Below are 20,251 nucleotides of genomic sequence, written 5' to 3' on the forward strand. Positions count from 1 at the left end.
GCACACATATTTTAATTATTAGGAAAAATATTACTTATATATTGAAGGATATACGGTATCCTTTCATAACAAAAAAAAGTACTGTAAGGGGAAAGGTGCGTGCCTTGATCAAATCCAGTTTGTTAAAAGGTTAAGTCAAGAGTACCCTAAGCACTTGCATGAAGAGATTTATGCATATGGATGAAGAAAAAGAGGTATGCAGGAATCGTGGCAAGTGGAAAGATGTAATCTCTGACTTAGCATCCGTAAAAGTGTAATTCTTTATAAGTTAGTTTTTATCACTAAGCGTATAAAATGTGTTAAATTACTTCATTTTGTTCGTTCTAACGATTTAAATATTACAGCGATAACATTTCAAAATGGCGGGAAAAACAGTGTAGCTGTTAATTTATACAATTCGTGGCTGGGTGTAGCCATGACGAACAGATGACTTCGAACGTTATGGACTTAGATCAAAATAAAATTATACCTATTAAAAAAAATATCACTTCCTATTTAACATACTTTTTAAATAGTCAAAATATAGATAAAACTCGAGAAAGTCTGTATGACAGAATGTATAATAAAGGATACTAACTAAATGATTAACTGAATATGAACTAAAACCCAAATTGTCTCTATATCAATACTAATATTATAAAGCTGAAAAGTTTATTTGAATTGAAAAATTCTTTTGAATAGACCATTTATCGAGGAAGGCTTTAGGCTATATAACATCACGCTGCAACTATAAGGAGCAAAAAAATAATGCAATATGTGAAAAAAATGGGGAAAATTATTCATCCTTGAAGGCTTCAATGATGCCCAAAATTACTATTCCACGCGGACGAAGACGCGGGCACAGCTAGTATAGATATAAACGTGATTTTGTGATGTATGTTTGTTTGTATAATTTATACCACTGGGTTTGAAGATTTAAAATTTGGCATGTGGGTTCCTTTTTTATGTGTGGTCTAGGGATGCAATAACAGAGCATTTCCCTAAATTACTGCCAAAACGGAAATAACTGAGATTTTAACTAAAACGTGCTCTTTTAAAAAATAATTTGAATTCAAAAGCAGAAGTTCGAAATGAGTACAGTCGCAATGAAAATGCAAAACTCGGTGGCGACAAGAGAAGTCAATCTCGGTTCATATTGCTGCCTGACGTGACCGCCATAATGCGACGCTTTTAAACGTTTACGATACAATTTATAAAGTGAAAATTACACTCGGGAATTCAATTTAAATTAATCATTTTGGAAGACATTTTCTTTGAAATTCACTATAAAATAACACAATTAAAAAAAAGTCTTAAAAGGTTTTAAGAATGTGCACTTTTTCATGCTTGCGAATAGGGAATATTTTACATTTATGTTAGTTAAAATTTTATGTTTAATTTAAAAAACATGTTTTATATTCACAACAAGCAGTAGAAAGGAGACAAATAAGAAATTAAACCCTTTTTCAAAATATATTTTAAAATAATTTTGAAGGCCTTGTAGACAGGAGACCACAAAAATTAAAAAGAAGCATGTTTTTATTTAAATAACGACAAAGGCGTAGAAATGAGCATTTTTATTCACACAAAAGCTGTCTTCAAAAGCTGCAAAATTAAATATTACTCCCACGATGTTGAATTTCACATGCAAGTGCTAATTGTGGTGTATATAAAAATATTAAGTTAATTTAATGGATTGACGGACATTGAACTAGTGATGTGCTCAATATTATTTCAGTAGTAATTATTTTTGTGAGTAAAGTTAACACTGACTGATATATCAAGGCACAGCCCAAACTAAGGTCTAATTCGAAATTTGGTACGTAGGTTTCTTAGGAAGTTTGTGGAGCAATAACAGATAACAATTTCAAAGAAACGAGAAATCCCTACCGGTCCTCTAAATGGGAATTTTATTTCACGTTGAAGGAACTGCGAGTAAAAACTATCTTGTAGTAGGCAGGTAGAAAAGGAGCATAAAATCTGACCCTTATCAGAAGTACGACTGAGTTAATACTTCACACGTAGTATTACGCAAAATTTTCCTTTGAAAATAAAAACGGCTTGCTCACATTTAATGGCGGTAAAGGAGAGACGGATTTATAGTTTTTTTTTTCCTCATTTTAACAGACTTATAAATAAACTGTGCCGTGTGATTCCCGGCACCAATAAAAAAAAAGAATAGGACCACTCATTGTATTTCCCATGGATGTCTTAAAAGACGACTAAGAGATAGGCTTATAAACTTTGGATTCTTCTTTTAGAGATGGGCTAGCAACTTGTCACTATTTTAATTTCAATTCTATCATCAAGCCAAAAAGCTGAACATGGCCTATCAGTCCTTTGAAGACATTTCGCTCTGTCGACCCCGCAAGGGATAAAGACGTGACTGTATGTATGTACGAATAAACTCTGAAACGACGGACGGGGAAAACCTTCAGAATTTATTGAATTTTTTCTTCAGAAATTCTGAAGGTTTTGAAGCGATGAACAAAGAATATAAAAGGACTAACGTACCTTTTTAAATACTTACAAGTCATCGATCGAAATAAGTAATCATTACAATATCCTTCCAAGAAGTAGAGGAGTCTCAGAAACGGAATTTCCGTAGAATCACGTAATACTTAGTTATTATCTATTTAGTTGAGCTGAAAGGACCGTTACTCAAATACTAATCTCAAAATCCATATTTCTTCAGTTTTAAGGTCGTCATACACATTAAGCAAAGAGTTATTTTTATATTCAATTATAATAACCTAATTTTGTACGTAATAGGAGACGACTTAATTAGAGAGTTGGTCGAATCGGTAAGGGTATATATATAAAAGCACAGGTTCAAATTCCATCTCGTCAATGTACCAATGACCATTTTTGAAGTTATGTACATTAGTTTGAATACTAACCGATGCTATTATGGTGAGGGAAAACATCGAGAGGAAAACTGCGCGCTCTTTCAAGCAACTGGATGTGTAACCATGATAAAATATGGATAAAATTCCCCTGCTAAGGTTGCGGAGGTCAGATGGGAGTTGATTCGTGTAAAAATCTGACTTATCCAATCCTGGATCATGGTAAAAAAGGCGCACCCCGAGCTCCTCTCGAGAGAGTAAATACAATTATTTTGTACGTTATAAGAAACGTCCTGGTAAAAGGTAAAAAAAAAAGATATCTAGAGTATCCGAAACTGATGAGTTTGCATAAAGAATGTTAATTTGCAAGCTCATTCCTGGCAATTGCTCAATAATTGCATGCTTTCGTGCGGGCTTTATCCAATATTTTAGCAGGCTACTTGGCGAATATGTAGAGCGATTTTTATATTTGATCGATTCGCTAGATCCAGATTCTAAGAACATGAATAGGTTTAAGAAGTTTGCTGTCTATTTACTAGTAGGTATATATACCTAGGTTTAATATAATACTTGAAGAGGCATTAAGTCTCTTGAGATATAAGAACTTTTTTCTGTCTCGTATTTAAGAGAAACACGGTCTTTTGACTGGAGTAGGCTATCAAGACTTTTAAGTGGTGTGGTCCGGAAGAATAGAATACGAATAATAACTTTTTACTGTAGATGTGGTAGAAGGCGACTAAAGGCAATACCAGGTAGTGAATCACATCGTGTCAAGTTCCGCATGCATGCTATCTCTTAAAATCTATTCGGTGATATTAAACGGAAACTTTATTGAGACATCCCAAGTAATAATAATAAACGCAAGTTTATTTGTTACCTCTTCACGCGTTATCTACTGAACCATTCTTCTCAAAACTCTCGTATGTATAATTAAGTCTGGAGAAGGACATACTTTCATGGGTAAATAAATTTTAGGAAAGTACTTTTCATCCCTGTAAAAACTAAAGTTCCCATTTGATTAGCAAAGACCCTGTATAAAATTTGTAAGTGTTCCTAATTAATCATTTAAATTAGCGCCAGTAGATGGCGCTATATTCGCAAGGGCGAAGCTACAGATAAAAGCTAGAAGACTATCAATAATAACAGTGAACATACAAAACTTTTAAAAGTTCTGGACAGCTTCTAACAAATCACACGTAAGCTGGCAAATAGAGATTTGAAGTACCTACCTTCGAGAACTTATTTTTCTTGGAAACAAACTTAGTAGGTACTAGTCACCACTCAATTTGGAGGTCCCTAAACACACACCAACAACTATTATCTGTGCCTTTGGGACCTACTGGAATAACAATCTAGCCATAAACAAACACTAAATGTGATTCGCGGTTTCATTATTTTAAGGTTTAATTACTTGTTTGTTTTTGACAATGGTTAAACTTGGAGACTGATTTTGAAAATATGTGCCGAAAGATGAATTTTTTTCCCACCCGTCGGAAAAGAGGCAATATGGGTGATTCTATGTTTGTAGGTCTGAATCTCTTTCTTAAAGGTAAAGGAAAGATTAAACATAGTCACAATTTTACAAATTTTGTTGAATTTATGTATACGTTATTATTATATAGATAATTAAAGGCAAATAGATTAGGTACAGACAAGCATCAAATCATATCTTTATTTCGAACCATCGTGCATGTAAATCAGTCATCATGACGTTCAACCAAGAACCTATATAGAAAAAATAATAAAAATTAAAAAAAAATCGATCTATTTCTAAAGTTTGATAAATTTTAGTAGGGAATTTCAAATAATTTAATATCAATTAGGGTTAGCACTTAATTCACCGAGCGAGCGAAGCGAACGTGTTATACCAATAACTTGGGGTGAAAATACATTTTTTATATAATATGTTTTTAAAGAGATTACTTTCCAACCGTAGGTCTAATTTTGATAGAAGATATGTAGAAAATATTAATAGAATTTTCAGGTTCGTGGGACACCAGAATCGGTTTTTGCGAAATCCACAATGTTGTAAAAAAAAAACAAAATGAATAGCGATATAGTGATCGGAAAACATAATATAAATGTTATTCCAATTATTATAGATTAGAATGTAGGGATACTATTAGATACTTTTAATAAAAGAACATTTAGTAAATAGGTATTAAAAACCTTTACTTTTTTATCATGGCAACTAGGTAATTTACATATAGTAACTTTGCTAGGTAAACGTGATGAATGCTAACAATGTGATATTTTCGGGATATATGAATAAGTCTATTAGTCTGGTATGCTACACATAATATGTTAATATTTAAAGAATAGTTAACGTAGTAACGTCGTTCGTCAGTTCACGAAATATACCTATCTATTATATTTATCATATCCCTTGGGTAACTTGAACGAACTATGAATACAAGTAGCAACCCTATTACTTCAAACTTTATGTCGTCATTGCACAGAAAGACAAATACAAAATTATTTAAGTGCTTATAAAACAAATGAAAAGTTTTTATTGTTCAAATCCCAACACTCACGAAGTTTAGAAACAACATAAAAATTGCAAATGGCCGGTGTTTATATTCACACGGGCATGTATGTAAAAACACACTTCACGTGTCTGTTACAGTCATATAATTGATGTGTTGACAATGGCGTCTTGTCTCAGAAATTGTCTGAATAAAAGTAAAAGTCATGTTGAAGATGAGAAAAAAGTAAGTTTTGATTTGTTTTTAAGATTAAGTTTTAAAGATGAGGTGAAGTGCCGTGTGGTTCCCGGCACCAATAAGAGAAGAGGGACAACAGTCTTGAAAAGACTGGTAGGCCATGTTCAGTTATATGACTTAATGATAAAATTGAGATTCAAAAAGTATCAGGTTGCTAGCCTATCGCCTAAAAGAAGAATCCCAAGTATACGAGCCTATCCCTTGAAGCCTTTTTCGACATCCATGGGAGAGAGATGGAATGGTCTTATTCTAAAGTGCCGAGAAGTACGGATGTACCTACTCATTAAATCTTGGCAAATCGCATTTTTAAAAAGTATTTATTTATTATCTATGCAGTTTTTGTGCAAAGCGGAAGATTACGATCGAACGTATCAAACGCCGATGTTCATTTTCAAACTGGTTGGCATCCGGCTCAATAAGAACGACTCTGATTTCGCGAAGTAAGTATAATTTTTAAATCTAGTGCATAAGTTTCGGCTGCGTCCTCATTAAGGTGTCTTTAGGGCCATAGTAGTTATAGTACAGGGAAATCCCGGATTGTACTCTATAGCAGGAGCGATGTTTAGGGGCGACCGCAAAAAAATAACATCTTTCGTCAGACTGGGTGTTAAAACAGAGGCCGATGGCTTATATTTGACTTCCGTGATCCTTTTAATAGGAAAATCTGACCCAGATTAGATCATGATTGTTTCACTAGGCAATCTTTTAGTGGCTTCCATGAGAAGAAAAAGAAATATACTAAAATAAAGGAAACCACGGAGGATTAAAACTTTATACATTCATATGATAGTTAGAATATAAATGCATCTTTCCACCTTCTACAATCCCTGCATACTTCTTTGGCTTTATTCACATTCATCCCTTTCTTTACGCAAACTCACCAGTTTAAGGTCCATCTGCCCTGACCTTTCACCAGAGCCACATTGATTAGATAAAATGATGTATCATTGAACTCGCATATATTATAACAACTTATAACAATAACAGGCTTAGTTTTTACAGCATTTGATGTATCCAGCTGTGACGGAATGGCTTTTGGCTAATAAACGTGATCAAATAGAAATAGGTCATGGAAGTTAAGCTATAAGCATTAATTTAGACGGGTCACATAGTTGTTCCTATATCGGCATAATTATGATGAAATCATATATTGGATTTAAAGTAGTGAAAAATCTTCTTAGGTTTCTTCTGCAGTAGAAGATTTCGTATCGTCCTTATCTCTCTTTTTAATTTGGACAAAATAAAGAAAGTGAAAGTACTTATTTAAACTAAACAATAAATAGTGTTATGAAATAATCGTCTCTTTGAAGAGACGATTATTCCATAAGACGCGCGATAGCGCGTATTTTCATAAGGATCTTTCCCTATAATTTCTTCACTTTTTTCATATTGATTTACAACCTCCAGGTATATGGCGCCATAAAATTGTCACCGAAAACCTTTTAACGGCGGCAAGAAAGTAGCTTCAGAATTATCGCCAAATTTAATGGCGTAATTATTGCAAATGGCAGCTTTTAAATCCGCGCACCGCTTCAATTATTGCCATAATTATTATGCTATAAGCGGTGTTAAGGATTGGTTCTACTGACACCAGATTGCAAATAATATTATTATTATTTTAAGCATTAATTCCAGATGTATTTGCAGATCGGTGGTCTAAAGTTACGTGGAAAAATAGGCACAGGTTTATATTCTACCACGACCATACATATACCTTTTTTTACTCTTTTCTTGTTATGTAGGTATACACATGATATTAGTTTAAGTACTAACCGATACTCTTATGGTGTGGAAAAAAATTAACCAAAACATTCATGCAATTAGATGTCCAACTATGATGGAAATGGAATATGGGTTAGGTTCATATGCAAAGCTTCGGAGGTCAGACTGGTGTCGTGTCGTGGAAAACTTAGAATGGAACTGGAATTAGAGCTCCTCTTCAGAGACGTGAGGACACAAACTGGACTAACGTCAGGAGACTATTCCCATTGACTGTGTGACCAAAGTGTTCTATACTTACTCAAAAATTAAGTTAAATAATCCCAACCGATAGAAAATCATATGTGAAAAATCATGATGTACATAAATATATATTTATTTATATATTTATGTACATCAAGGAAAATAAAAATAAAACTTTAAATAAAGAGAAATGGAAAGAGGTAGTCTCTGCCTACCCCTCCGGGAAAGAGGCGTGATTTTATGTATGTATGTATGTATGTATAAAGAGAAATTCAGTACAAGGGCACTACTTGTATTCCAGAAAATGTTGGAACATCTACTACTGGTTCGAGTTTCTGAACATGTTCCAAGCGATGACGCTGGAGATCCTGAACATGGTCCTGTCGGAGAGGGGAGGAACTTTCGAGGATGACATCCAGATATTCATCATGATGCCTTGTGTTGGGTATGCTGCGTTAGGTAGTATTTCTTTTTAATTTATCTTTTACTAGACTGTGTATAAACCTGAATCATCCAATCCGGGATCATGGTAGGAGGTGCACTCCGGGCTCTTGTCCAGTGAGGTCAGGAGGTAACCGGGTCTAACGCCAGGAGAAAGATGAAGACTCTACCTCTACGTCAAAACTTAATAACAAAACCTAAATTAGTCTAGAGAGAATGCCAGGTTACACCTATTACAAGTATGTTCGTGTATAACCCCTAGACGTAGAAATTAAGGCAGATGTAGTGTGGCTTGAAAAATCGTAATGCATTGTACGCATGTGTGAGTGACAGAAAATGAGATAATCTATGACGAGATACGATGAGAGTATAGTAAAACTCTGTCCGCCTTTTCTTCTACGTCTATAGGCTAACCTACGTACCCAAAGGTTTCTTAGTTTTTACCTATGTAAGGTATGTTAGAATAAATCACGATTAGGTAGAGAGTGTATAATAAAAAATATTTTTACCACAAGCAATTTAATTTACTCTTTTAATTCCCAGCAATGATCAACTGCTACAAGATAGTCTCTCATAGAGAAGTCTACGAAAACCTCGTGAAGGAGCTGAGAGACATGTATCCCGAGGGAGAGGTGACGGAGGAAGAGTACCAGGTGGTCAGCAAGGCTACCACACGAGTCAATTACGTAGTCAAAGGTAGCTTTATGGACGATATCCAAAGAAGAGGTTTAGAATTAAATTTTGTAGTTTTTGTCGGCCAGCGGCTTGGAGGTACAAAGCTAATCTTGTACTCGTCTGATCTAAATCAGAGAATGATTTGATTCTAATGACCCAGTGAAATTTTAACCAGATTTCCGTGTATGTATGAATGCTTGCCGATCATGATTAAGAAGCGATTAAGATCATCATAAAAGACTCCTCTCCATTATATTACAAATACTTTTCAATAAAAAGACAAATCAAAAGTGTTTATATTTTTTAAGTACCTTTAACTTAATTTTACTATATATATATATATAAATGCAACTTAGACAAGCTAAAATAAATGTTTCTTAGTGCGAAACAGGAATTCAGGACAATGGCTCTTTATTTTTATGCACGTCACGTCAGGAATGATTCACTGAGATTCGCCCTCATATTTTTGTCATAAAGAGCAGCTGGAGTGCAGTGTTTGATATTCCTTTACAGAATAATACCATTTTCCTCTCGACAAAATATAACACTTTTTTGCAGCATTAGTGATGGTTTTCTTGAGGGAAAGAGTAATGTAGAGTGTATGTGTTGATAAAATAAAATGGTTATACACTTACAAATAGATTGGAGTCTTTATTCTTAAAGGGCTAGACAGAAACAATAGTTACAGCGAATGGGCTCGTTTAGCTAGATGGCTTAATAATAGAATTTATTTAGGTGTAATAACAGGTTAATAGCCCATCGCTTTAATACTAAGAGCAAAAATTGCAATCATACTTCAGAACAGTATGAAAGGCGGATAGAATGCGGTTGAGGATGTTTTTGTTAAATGAATTTGAATTTCAAAATTGGAAGAAGAATGCCAAGACAAATTTTACTTATCAAATCGGGAAAGAATGCCCTCAACCGACGAGCTTGTATGAAAATCAAAAAGAAAGGTGTTGTTTCTGCCTTCCCCTCCGGTGCGAGACGAGACGTAATTTTGGATTTAAATTACATACATCCAATTGCCAGGATAAAGAGGACTTGTTACAGGAGATTTGGAAGCGGCATTAAACTTAATATTAAGTAATTTATTTGACGTCAACCAAAGTTGCGAAACCAAAAGATATGCAATATTTTTGGTAATTTAATAATGCAAAAATAGGCATAGGTACCTGATATAATATTTACAGGTTACTACTACAGCAACGTCATCCTACTGATCGCATACATGAGCCGTCCCTACGTGGCCGCTCTGAAGGGCCTCCTGCTGGGCTACCAACCCCCCAGGGAACTCCTGCTGCTGTACTACTTCCCCTTCGACCCTTACAAGCCAGTCGTGTTTGAAGTCATCACCGTAGTGCAGACTTGGCAAGGTAATGCTGGGGAGTTAGATAGTTAGAAGAGGCTCTTAGTTAGCCACAGAGTACATACATACATATGGTAACGTCTATGTCCCTTGCGGGGTAGGCAGAGCCAAAAGTCTTGAAAAGTTTGATTGGCCACGTTCTGTTTTTTGGCTTAATGATTGAATTGAAATTCAAATAGTGACAGGTTGCTAGCCCATCGCCTAAAAGAGAATCCCAAGTTTGTAAGCCTATCCTTTAGTCGCCTTTTACGACATCCATGGGAAAGACATGGAGTGGTCCTATTCTTTTTTTCCATTGGTGTCGGGAACCACACGGGCACAGAGTAGAATATAGCTATTACAAATTTATCTATCATCTTAAGAACATTAGATCCGTTTATCCGACCTCACTTCTTTAAGTGAACGCCAGAGCCCAACAGTCACTACGATTTTGGAGTGGATAAATTTTGTATACACTTAAATTCGTGGACGTGGCAAGAGGCGTATCTCTTTATTGCACATTAAAAGAAATAAATAAAATTACAAAACAGTCTTTGGATTTAAAAGAATATGTACAAAGTATTTGGAAAAGAATTCTCGCATAGCAAAATATGATCTTGACAGTCATCACTTCAAACAAACAAAAAAAAATAACAAGTGGACAAGAAATTAATTTTATAGTCTTAGAATCTTAACCATTTATTTTGACAGGAGTAGGGTTTAACCCACTTCTTGTAAATGCAGGTGTGGTAGCGGTGTTGTCGCTGCAAACCGGCGTGATGATGTTTTGCATCCTGCTCTGCCACATTTCCATGCAGTTTGACCTGCTCTCTATAAGGGTCCAGAGGATGTTGCCTGTTACCACTGATAAGCAACTGCCTTCTTCGTACCCATTGAGTAAGTCTAACTTAAGAGTCTGTAACTTCTAACTTTAAAGTGCGAGGGGCCTCGCTTTCGTGAATTTCGGAAAAAAATTGCCTGTTACTTCTATATCTCTGCCGAATTTAGTAAAAATCAGTCCAGCATTTGAGTTAAAAACATAGAATAATGTTTTCTTTACAATAGAAAAAAGAATAGAACCACTCCATCGCTTTCCCATAGATGTCGTAAAAGGCGACTAAGGAATAAGCTTATAAACTTGGCATTCTTCTACTAGGCGACGGGCTAGCAACCTGGCTCTATATGAATCTTAATTCTATCAGACTTTTGGCTCTGTCTACCTAGCAATGGATGTTGATTGAGTGATTATATGTATGTATCCTTGATCAAATAAAAAAAAATCGGAAGTAATTTAATTTTGATGGAGGATTATAACGTAACATTGTCACTAAAAAAAAAGAAAAATATATTTTTCAACAGCTAGCAGCGATACCTACTAAGACTGCGTGCCTTTCTTAGCAAAAGCTAGTCTAATGTAGTTCTTTGATAAAGATATGATTGATTATTATTATTTTTCCAGGCCAATATACTAAAATATACAAGAAAGATATATCCACTGACGACGAAATGGATAAGAGAGTGCGTCAAGAGTTGAACGATATCATCGTCAGGCACAGAGCATTGATCAGGTAAAATATTTATAATTTTTTATTATTAGTATACCGCGTTGTCTATCACCGCACCGTTGTGTATCATATTCCAGAAATTGAGTTTATCCCGATTGCGTTCTGGAGAAGAAGTCTTGTGTCTTCAGTCCGGGAACAGACGTCAACTTTTCTCTATAAGAATCATGAATAGGACCACCTCATCTCTTTCCCGTGGATGTCGTAAAGGGCGACTAAGGGAAATGTTTATTAACTTAGGATTCTTCTTTAGGCAATGGACTAGCAACCTGTCAGTATTTGATTCTCAATTGAAGAAACAGCTGAACGAAGCCTCTTGGTCTTATCAAGACTGATCGCTCTGTCTATCCCGCAAGGAATATGGACGTGATTATACGTATGTATGTTTATATGAATGTGAATGACACAGAAAGTAACTATGCGAAAAAACAGATCGCGGCAAGTGAAATGATATAGATATCGTTAAAAAAAATTTACACCAAGTGACACCCATCCGACCTCCACTCCTTTGCCGCGGTACCTAACTCAAGTACTCGTACTAGGATCGTGGTAAACGCAACACTAAGCGGATGTACCTATTCTCTTAGTCGCCTTCTACAACATGAGACAGAGATGGACTGGTCCAATTCTACTTCTAGTAGTTTTAACTGAACAAAATTATATGCAATATAAAAAAAATTGAAACTCCTTACTATCTTTCGCATTTGACCTGTTCGCAGGCTGGCTGGCACCGTGGAAGACCTGATGAGCCTACCCCTACTCCTCAACTTCTGCAATAGCACCATCATCATCTGTTTTTGTGGATTCTGTGCCGTTGTGAGTTACTTTTTTTTTAAAACGAAATATTTTTGCCAATTGTCATGCCTTGGGAATATCCTTCACTTGCCTCCTCCTCCGAGTCGTCTTATCTAGGAAACCACACAGTCGAAATTGTTCACGAAATACAAAAGTCAGATGGATTTTTCATAAAGCAATCAAAGAGTAAATGTTAATTAAGTACGGGTCTTCGATAAAGTTATGGGGCATTTAAAATAATTTTAAATTGACTTCATAAAAAAGGCGGTTCTCATTTAGACCGTATTTTTTTCCCGTTGATAGTTTTTCTATTTTATAATAAAGTATTTTCTCTAAAAGTTTTTCCCAGTAAGCCTATAGAAGAAATCCGAAATGCTAAATTAGTGAAAAATTTAAAAATCGTTATATTTACCAGATAGTGGAGAAAGCCAGTGAAGTGGTGTATAAAACCTTCTTGCTTACATCTCTGATGCAAACTTGGCTACTTTGTGCCTATGGTCATAGGCTGATGGAGTCTGTAAGTAATTTTTCATTTATACAAAGCTAAGTATTGACAGATACCTAATTCATTTATTTGATAATTATACAAACCTACATATAACGCCGTAGAATAGCCTTGAAATGTCTGAAGGGTCACGTTCAACTGCATGGCTTAATGATAAAACTGAGATTCAAATAGTGACAGGTTGCTAGCCCATTGCCTTCAACAAGAATTCCAAGTTTATTTCATTCTATAATCTATTGAAGTGATATCGGTGGGTTACTATACAAGGTAATATAATAAAGAAGTTATAAAGAACTCAGTTATAAAAAAAATATACTTAAAATTATATAGTTTCAAGACATACGAGTAACTTTGTCGTAGCTTTTTCGTAGCTTACTTGTAGCTTCTCGTAGCTTTCTCGTAGACTGTAGCTTTAAATTTTTTCTGTCTGTTGTGTAGAAGAACATCGGGTAACATAAAAAAGTGAACCAATTCGTATTGTAGATTGTTTATGTAGATATAGTATTGAAGGTGGTATACTTTCTTACGTAGCTCGCTGTACTTGGAATTTGAAGTCTTAAATGTGATTATTTTACAGAGCGTTGACTTTTCCGATGCCCTTTACAAATGCGGCTGGTACAGAGCCACAAAGAGGAATTGCGCTACTTTATTCATAATGATGCACAGGTAATTAATTTTATTTGCTAAACATGTTTTGGTTAAGTCTGTGGTGTTACAAATTTCTAACCTCACTTTACCGCTTTTGTTTACGGTAAATATTTCTTTACACGAGCGAATTCGCAGGTAATAGCTAGGTATAGATAGTTTCTTGAGATTGTCAAAAAGACCGTCTGTGATCTGTATTTCTTAAACGATTTTTTAAGTGCCGTGTGGTTCCCGGAACTATAGAATAGGGCAAATCCATATCTCTCCCATTTACGTTGTATACGACGACTACGGCAAGGCTTATAAAGTTAGAATCCTATTTGTAGGCGATGGGCTTCTGAGCCTTTCAGTGTTTTCAAGGCTCTGTCTGCTCCGCGAGACATATAAACGTGACCGTATGTATGTATGTATGATTTTGCCAGATCTAGGAGATTCTGGGTATCTAATGTTTGTTAAAATAATTTTATGTCCATTTTGCCCATGGCCCTTCCCAGGCAAATCAATGATATACGAGTAACATTTCAGAGACGTAAAATGGTGATTTTTATTATAAATTGGGTCAGTGGAACCTGATTTCATTCATTATTTGTGAAGGTCGCGGGTCTTTTGGAAGAATTTTTAATGGAATATTATTGTACCAATCAAATTGGGGCGAAAATACAGTTATTGTATGTTTGTAACGCAATCACCTTCGAAGCGTTGGTCTTATTTTAATCAAATTAAGAATGTATGAGAAATGTATATATAATGATGGCTTTATAAATAAATTATTAAATCCGTAAGGCGTTAAAGTCAGTTAAGTAGTTTTTTGATACTTATTCGTAATTTTGCAAAAAATTAATTACATATACATACATTAAAAATGTATTTTCGCCCTAAGTTTATACATACGAGTACATACATACATATAATCACATCTATATCCCTTCCGGGGTAGACAGAGCTAAAAGTCTTGAAAAGACTGATTAGGTATTACTGATTATATAATTAGCTTAATGATAGAATTGAGATATTTTATTATTATGCCTAAATTTATTGGTTGATAAATAAATAAAGATTTATTATACTTATATCTAGCTTAGCTCAACAACTTGTCTGTATTTATTTTATTATATTCAAACATTTATTTATCTTGCTCTGCGCCAACGCCGATCGCCTGTTTGGTTTCCTTCCACCCAAAGGTTGACTGGAAGAGATTGCTTTAGCGATAAGTCCGCCTTTGTACCATCTAAATCTGCTTTGTATTGTTTTGTATGTTTTACTCTTATGGTGCAATAAAGAGTTTTATCTATCTATCTTGTTTCGTGTTTCAGATCTCAAAAGGCAGTACGTGTAGTGACTTATGGGTTTCACACAGTTTTATGTTTAGCCAGTTACACGACTGTAAGTACTTCGTTGGATTGTTTCCCGGTCGATCGTCCCCACTACCACCAAAAAAGATGAAGGAAGAAGAAGAAAGTTTCTCCATGTGTGCAAGGAGAAACTTTCTCCTTCTCCTTCCTCCTAGCGTTAATCCGGGTCACATCCTCACCCTTTATGGGTTCCTTAATGACTACGGCTATATAAAAAATACTTATTACAATCATTATACTTACTCAAAATTATTTTAAACAATATATGTACATGATCACAACTTAAAATTGTCACTTCTTGTTCATACTTACTTCCCTAAAATATGTACTTTTTTCTTTATATCCCTTTATCAAAGTAATTCGTTTCGGAATATTTCTATTTTTCAGGTCATCAAAACAGCTTGGTCTTACCTGTCTCTGCTGCTAAACGTCTACAACAAAAAATAGAGATTAAAACAACAAATGTACGTTGTTTCTAAAATTAATATTTATTTATAGGTACAATATAACATAATTATTATGTTCTGTTCCACAATGTTGTATCACTATTTTTGTTAATTCCAACAATTAATTAATAAATTTCACTGACATGTAATCTCATCAATCTACTTTCTTTTTCCTTCTGAAATATAAGCTGTCTTTTTTAAAGTTGAAGACTGCTGTTAAAAAGCATATTGTATCAATCTTACAAAGTATAAGTGAAGTTGTAATTCTGTCAAATATAAAAATTTTCAGTACAATACATTATAAAAGCATACGAGTATATCTAATGTTCACGATTAAAGTTTTGGAGCTAGAATATATTTTTATTTTGATTATGATCACCAAAATTTTTCTTCTTCCCGACGTAATCCCGTTTTCTTTTATTTGCGAAAAGCATATAATAATTGAAATATACATACCATTCTCATACAGATGTGTGCTTTGCGCATCAAGAGCCAAAGGTATAAAGTTCAAAATTTTAAATACGAACTTGCGAACCAACCTTCTTAGTCTTTATCAATGCAATTTAACAACAATAACAGATAATTTTTAACCTTATTTACATGGAGATAACGTCCATTTTAACAACATGTTTAGTGATAAGAACGTTTCAGGGTAAAATCTCTTGTTTACAAACATTGGGATTTCATATTAACATATTCCTAGAATGATTTTTATAGCTAGTAATCTGTTACCTAGTTATTATTGGAATTTACTGTAAATGAATATCATCAAAACAGAAGGAATATTTTTTTCCAGTACAATAAAAAACGTGTGGATTAACAATAGCAACAACAAGGATAAGAAATTGAAATAAATGTGCACGTCTATATGTGCTGTATACGCTGATCTGTATAAATATTACATGTGTATACATTTGGATGAAACATTTTAACGTACCTACTTAAAAAAAGGAAGTTCTAATCGTTGTGTTAATAACTTTATCAAAGCATGATTATATCTTAATAATAATGTTGATTTGGTATTTAATAAAACATTTGCTGTAGGTACCGTCTGTTTAGAAGTGTCATATTGGACAACTGAGTTACTTTTAGGTTAATTATAATTCTAATAATAATTCAATTTTGTTTTATATTTATTCACTAGCTTATAATACAAATTCATTACAAAAAGAAATACTTACCTATTTTTTTAGTCTTAAATAATTTATACGAATATAGAGGTACAGTCACTAAGAAAATGTAGAAACAAATTAAGCAAGATATATCTAACTTATCACAGATGGCGCTATTGTCGTATCATTATTAACAAGCGATTTAGAAGAAGCGTCATCAGTTATATTCACAGTTGTATGGTGTTGATCAACTTGTGTGCTTCCTTGTACGATGTCGGCCAACTGGTTGTCAAACGTGTTGCCCTCGAATATCTGAAGTTTACGGACCATACTTCGTACCATCAGAAGAAGGTAGATGTTTATGACTGAAAAATAAGAATAAAACTTTTTATTTTATTCCATACGAGTATTTATATAATCTTGTGCCGGAGAATAATGGTGTAGTACCTATGCGAAAGCACCACGTGCTTTGGCATAGTACTTCTCCATAATTTCCTATGGATGTCGTTAAACTTATGGAAGAATAAGCACGTTATGTGCCGGCTGCGTCACTTCCCGCGCATGTTCTTGAAGTTGATCAAGAAGAATTATTATTAACTTGAGATTCTTTTATGAGGCGAACTTTAAACTCCGTCTGTCCCGTTAGGCGGATATAAAGACGTGATGATGATGTAACCGACTCCAAGCGAGTTTTTGACAAAAATCATAACACAGGAATAAACTTACTTGTAGTGAATATGAAGTAGAAGATGGTGAAGTAGATGGTGTGGGGGTGAGACATCAGCGACAGCTCGATGACGGTCAGCGGCACCGACGCCGACAGCGAGAAGATCATGAAGTTGTAGTACACACGGACGTACAGTTCTCGTTTCTGAAATATATATATATATATATATATAAAGTTATTACCTATTGTTGTGCCGTGTGGTTCCCGACACCAATACAAAAAAGAATAGGACCACTTCATCTCTTTCCCATGGATGTCGTAAAAGGCGATTAAGGGATAGGCTTACAAACTTGGGATTCTTTTTTAGGCGATCGGCCAGCAACCTGTCACTAGTTGAATCTCAATTCTATCATTAAGCCAAATAGCTGAACGTGGCCATTCAGTCTTTCAAGACTGTTGGCTCTGTCTACCCCGCAAGAATTTAGACGTGACGTGACGTGACGTATAGAATGTATGTATGTTACTACCTATTTATTAGCTTTCACCCGCAGCTTTGTCCGCGCGAATTTATCGAAATCTACACGCGCAAATTTAGATGATTTATTAGCGCCACCCATTTATTTATAATTATGTAGGCACTCTAAGATCTACACATGCGAATTTAGCGCCAACTACAAAATAATACAGTCTCTTAATTATATATATATGCAAAATTTCATTGGGTTGATGACATTAGATAACGCGTGAAAAGGTAACAAACAGACAAACAATTAAGCTACTTAATACTTTCGCAATTATAACATTTGTATTGTTGAAGGCAACTCATAGTGCGTCCAAAAGCCTGTGGTAACCGCGAAATTTGGAATCCGATTATGTATTTTATTTTATTTCTTCATTATTATGTTAATTTTTTTTTATATACTATGTCAACTGCAGTTAAATTTGAAACATAAGAAAAGGACAATAGGTAGGTTTGATATACCTATGTACCTAATTTGTGATAACTAAGTAAATGTAGTAACTCTGACTTTAGTTCAGAATGCAGCTTTTTTAATAAATACAAATAACCTAATTTCTTAAAAGGGCGCGTTTGATAATAAATTTGGTCAATAATATTCCGTGGAAGTACGTTTAAATCTCGGTTTATTGGGAGAAAAAGAAATATTTACCGTATGCAAACCGAAGAGGAAGACAAGAGTAGCCACAATATCTAGTAACACCAAGGCTATGTTGAGTTCGTACGGCAACTCCATATAAGATCTATGTACAGTCAGCACGGCTGAATCTGTAAAGTACATCACAGATTCTAGGATACTGCATATCTGGAACAAAAAGAGTGGGTACAGTCAACGACAGAGCAATATCCTCATCATGATCTAAAAGAAGGGTCGAGTATTAACAAAACCGAAGGGAACCTAAAGTAGAGTAAGTAAGTCCTTTGAAAACCTGACTAACACCTCTCTTGAGAAGTAAGAGGGGAAGAAACCGAGACAAACGCCAGGTGGAAGAAGGAGGTATCGAAAGTGGTGACAAGGTAATTAGGTACAGATAGTACAACCGCAAATGAACAGCTTTAAACCAAGAGTCACGATTTTTGTTAAACTTACATAAAAACAGTTATAGGGATCGAAAAAATCCTGCCTTGACGGGCGCTGCAATGAGAGTTACTTTTGTCGCTTCTTTCGACATCCAAATTCGAAATGAGGTGAAGTATGAACCACAAACCTAAATCTTGCCAACCATATAACACAAACAAAGGTCCTGTATAATCATTCTACTTACAATGTTTACATAAGCAAGTATTAAAATTCCTCTTCTCAACGGTAAACAAAAACAGCACCTCCGAAATTCTGGCCACTCACAATACATTTTGCTTTTTTTAAATATTAATACCAATTTAAATATAATTTGAAAACAAAGAAGTTCAAATAAGGAAGGCTCAATCGAAATGCAACAGCAAAACGTGCGGCATATTTTAACGCGGGAACATTTGTGATAATACAAAAATAATGCATAACAAATGTATAAATATTATTTTATGTGGTGACATCAAGGCGCTTCTCAAATGAGTAAAACTGATAAGTTGACTGATAGCAAATAAAGCGGTGTTGGTATATCCAGCTTCGATAATGAATCATTAGGTACATTTTTTTCCGAGAGCAATGTAAAATGAAAGGTCAACTCGTATCAAATCTGCTGTTCCTGGAGTTATTTCCATTCAGCCTATCAGTTTGCGAATATCATTTTTTTTTGCAACTGACGCACATTATTAAGTATTTTTTTCAGGAAATTCCAATTTCAATGGGTGTATGTATGTATGAAAGGATATTATGGATTATATTTATTATATGATATATTATAGCATATAGTATTATAGGATTTATTATAGGATGAATTTTGTACGAGTAAGTCGGTATTTCGGCATCCAAGTTACCGTACACACATAATTCACGTCTTTATACTCTAAGGGGTCGACACTTTGTTTTCCTTAGCCATTCTGATATCTTGACCCTTGTTTATCATTCCTAGGTAGTCTTATATAGAAGGCTACGTTCAGCTGGATGGTTAATCCATAATTCTCTTGACCTGTATCAAATTGCAGGAACCTATCGTCGATTTCTCTTTAATAACACCTAAAGTAATAAAAATAATTTATTCTGCCCACATCGCACAGTTTAGCGACAAAAAATATTCCTAATTCTCTACTTATCCCTTTCCGCGTCTTCTACCCCTATTCCTACTAATATTATAAATGCTACTCTGTCTGTCTTTTACGTAGTCACGCCTTAACAACTAAACTGATTTTTATAGAATTTTTGAAAAAGAACAGGAAATGTTTGATTACGAAAAAAAGCCATGAAGACGAAGTCACGTGCAAAATCTAGTAATGGAATTGAGATTGGAAGTGACAAGCTTCTTTTTAGATTAATTTTAGACCATGGTCTGTTTTTGAATCGACTTTATTCTAGGTTTATTTATATTATTTATCTATTACAGGTTCTCAATAACTTGACTGTGGTATTTCTATTGCCGCCCGGACTGTCCAATCCATTTGGAAATTCTTAATCAATGCTATTTGCTACGAACTAGGTCGACAAAGTATTGAATAATGTGGGAAGCTTATAGGAGGAGATAATAATCATTCGTAATTATTCTTAGTTCTATGGTAGGAGTAGGTATGGTCCTACCTACA

General features: G+C 34.6%; 2 protein-coding genes across 2 annotated transcripts; one reads left to right on the top strand and one right to left on the bottom strand.

Annotated features, from left to right (window-relative positions):
* The first annotated feature begins 7,821 nt into the window (after window positions 1-7,821).
* Window positions 7,822-15,463, top strand: LOC106130633 (odorant receptor 4). The gene is made up of 10 exons (XM_060950973.1): window positions 7,822-7,969; window positions 8,495-8,647; window positions 9,820-10,002; window positions 10,719-10,871; window positions 11,434-11,542; window positions 12,256-12,352; window positions 12,747-12,848; window positions 13,414-13,502; window positions 14,795-14,864; window positions 15,221-15,463. Exons 1-10 carry the CDS (start codon window positions 7,852-7,854, stop codon window positions 15,278-15,280), a joined length of 1,134 nt encoding a protein of 377 aa, XP_060806956.1. The 5' UTR covers window positions 7,822-7,851; the 3' UTR covers window positions 15,281-15,463.
* LOC106130690 (uncharacterized) lies at window positions 15,456-19,128 on the bottom strand. The gene is made up of 4 exons (XM_013329588.2): window positions 18,841-19,128; window positions 18,228-18,380; window positions 17,118-17,262; window positions 15,456-16,756 (listed from the first exon to the last, which is right to left on the bottom strand). Exons 1-4 carry the CDS (start codon window positions 18,925-18,927, stop codon window positions 16,545-16,547), a joined length of 597 nt encoding a protein of 198 aa, XP_013185042.2. The 5' UTR covers window positions 18,928-19,128; the 3' UTR covers window positions 15,456-16,544.
* Window positions 19,129-20,251: the final 1,123 nt, after the last annotated feature.

Source organism: Amyelois transitella, chromosome 23 (genome assembly GCF_032362555.1).
Source record: "Amyelois transitella isolate CPQ chromosome 23, ilAmyTran1.1, whole genome shotgun sequence".
Taxonomy (NCBI): domain Eukaryota; kingdom Metazoa; phylum Arthropoda; class Insecta; order Lepidoptera; family Pyralidae; genus Amyelois; species Amyelois transitella.

Bases quoted from the DNA above. Each gene is read 5' to 3' on its own strand.
- LOC106130633 (XM_060950973.1), top strand. From the start codon at position 7,852: ATGTTCCAAGCGATGACGCTGGAGATCCTGAACATGGTCCTGTCGGAG. The intron at 10,003-10,718 runs GTAATGCTGGGG...TTGTAAATGCAG, and splicing joins CGTAGTGCAGACTTGGCAAG to GTGTGGTAGCGGTGTTGTCG. The intron at 11,543-12,255 runs GTAAAATATTTA...ACCTGTTCGCAG, and splicing joins AGGCACAGAGCATTGATCAG to GCTGGCTGGCACCGTGGAAG.
- LOC106130690 (XM_013329588.2), bottom strand. From the start codon at position 18,927: ATGTATTGTGAGTGGCCAGAATTTCGGAGGTGCTGTTTTTGTTTACCG. The intron at 18,381-18,840 runs GTAAGTAGAATG...TTTTTGTTCCAG, and splicing joins TACTTGCTTATGTAAACATT to ATATGCAGTATCCTAGAATC. The intron at 17,263-18,227 runs GTAAATATTTCT...TATATATTTCAG, and splicing joins TCCTCTTCGGTTTGCATACG to AAACGAGAACTGTACGTCCG.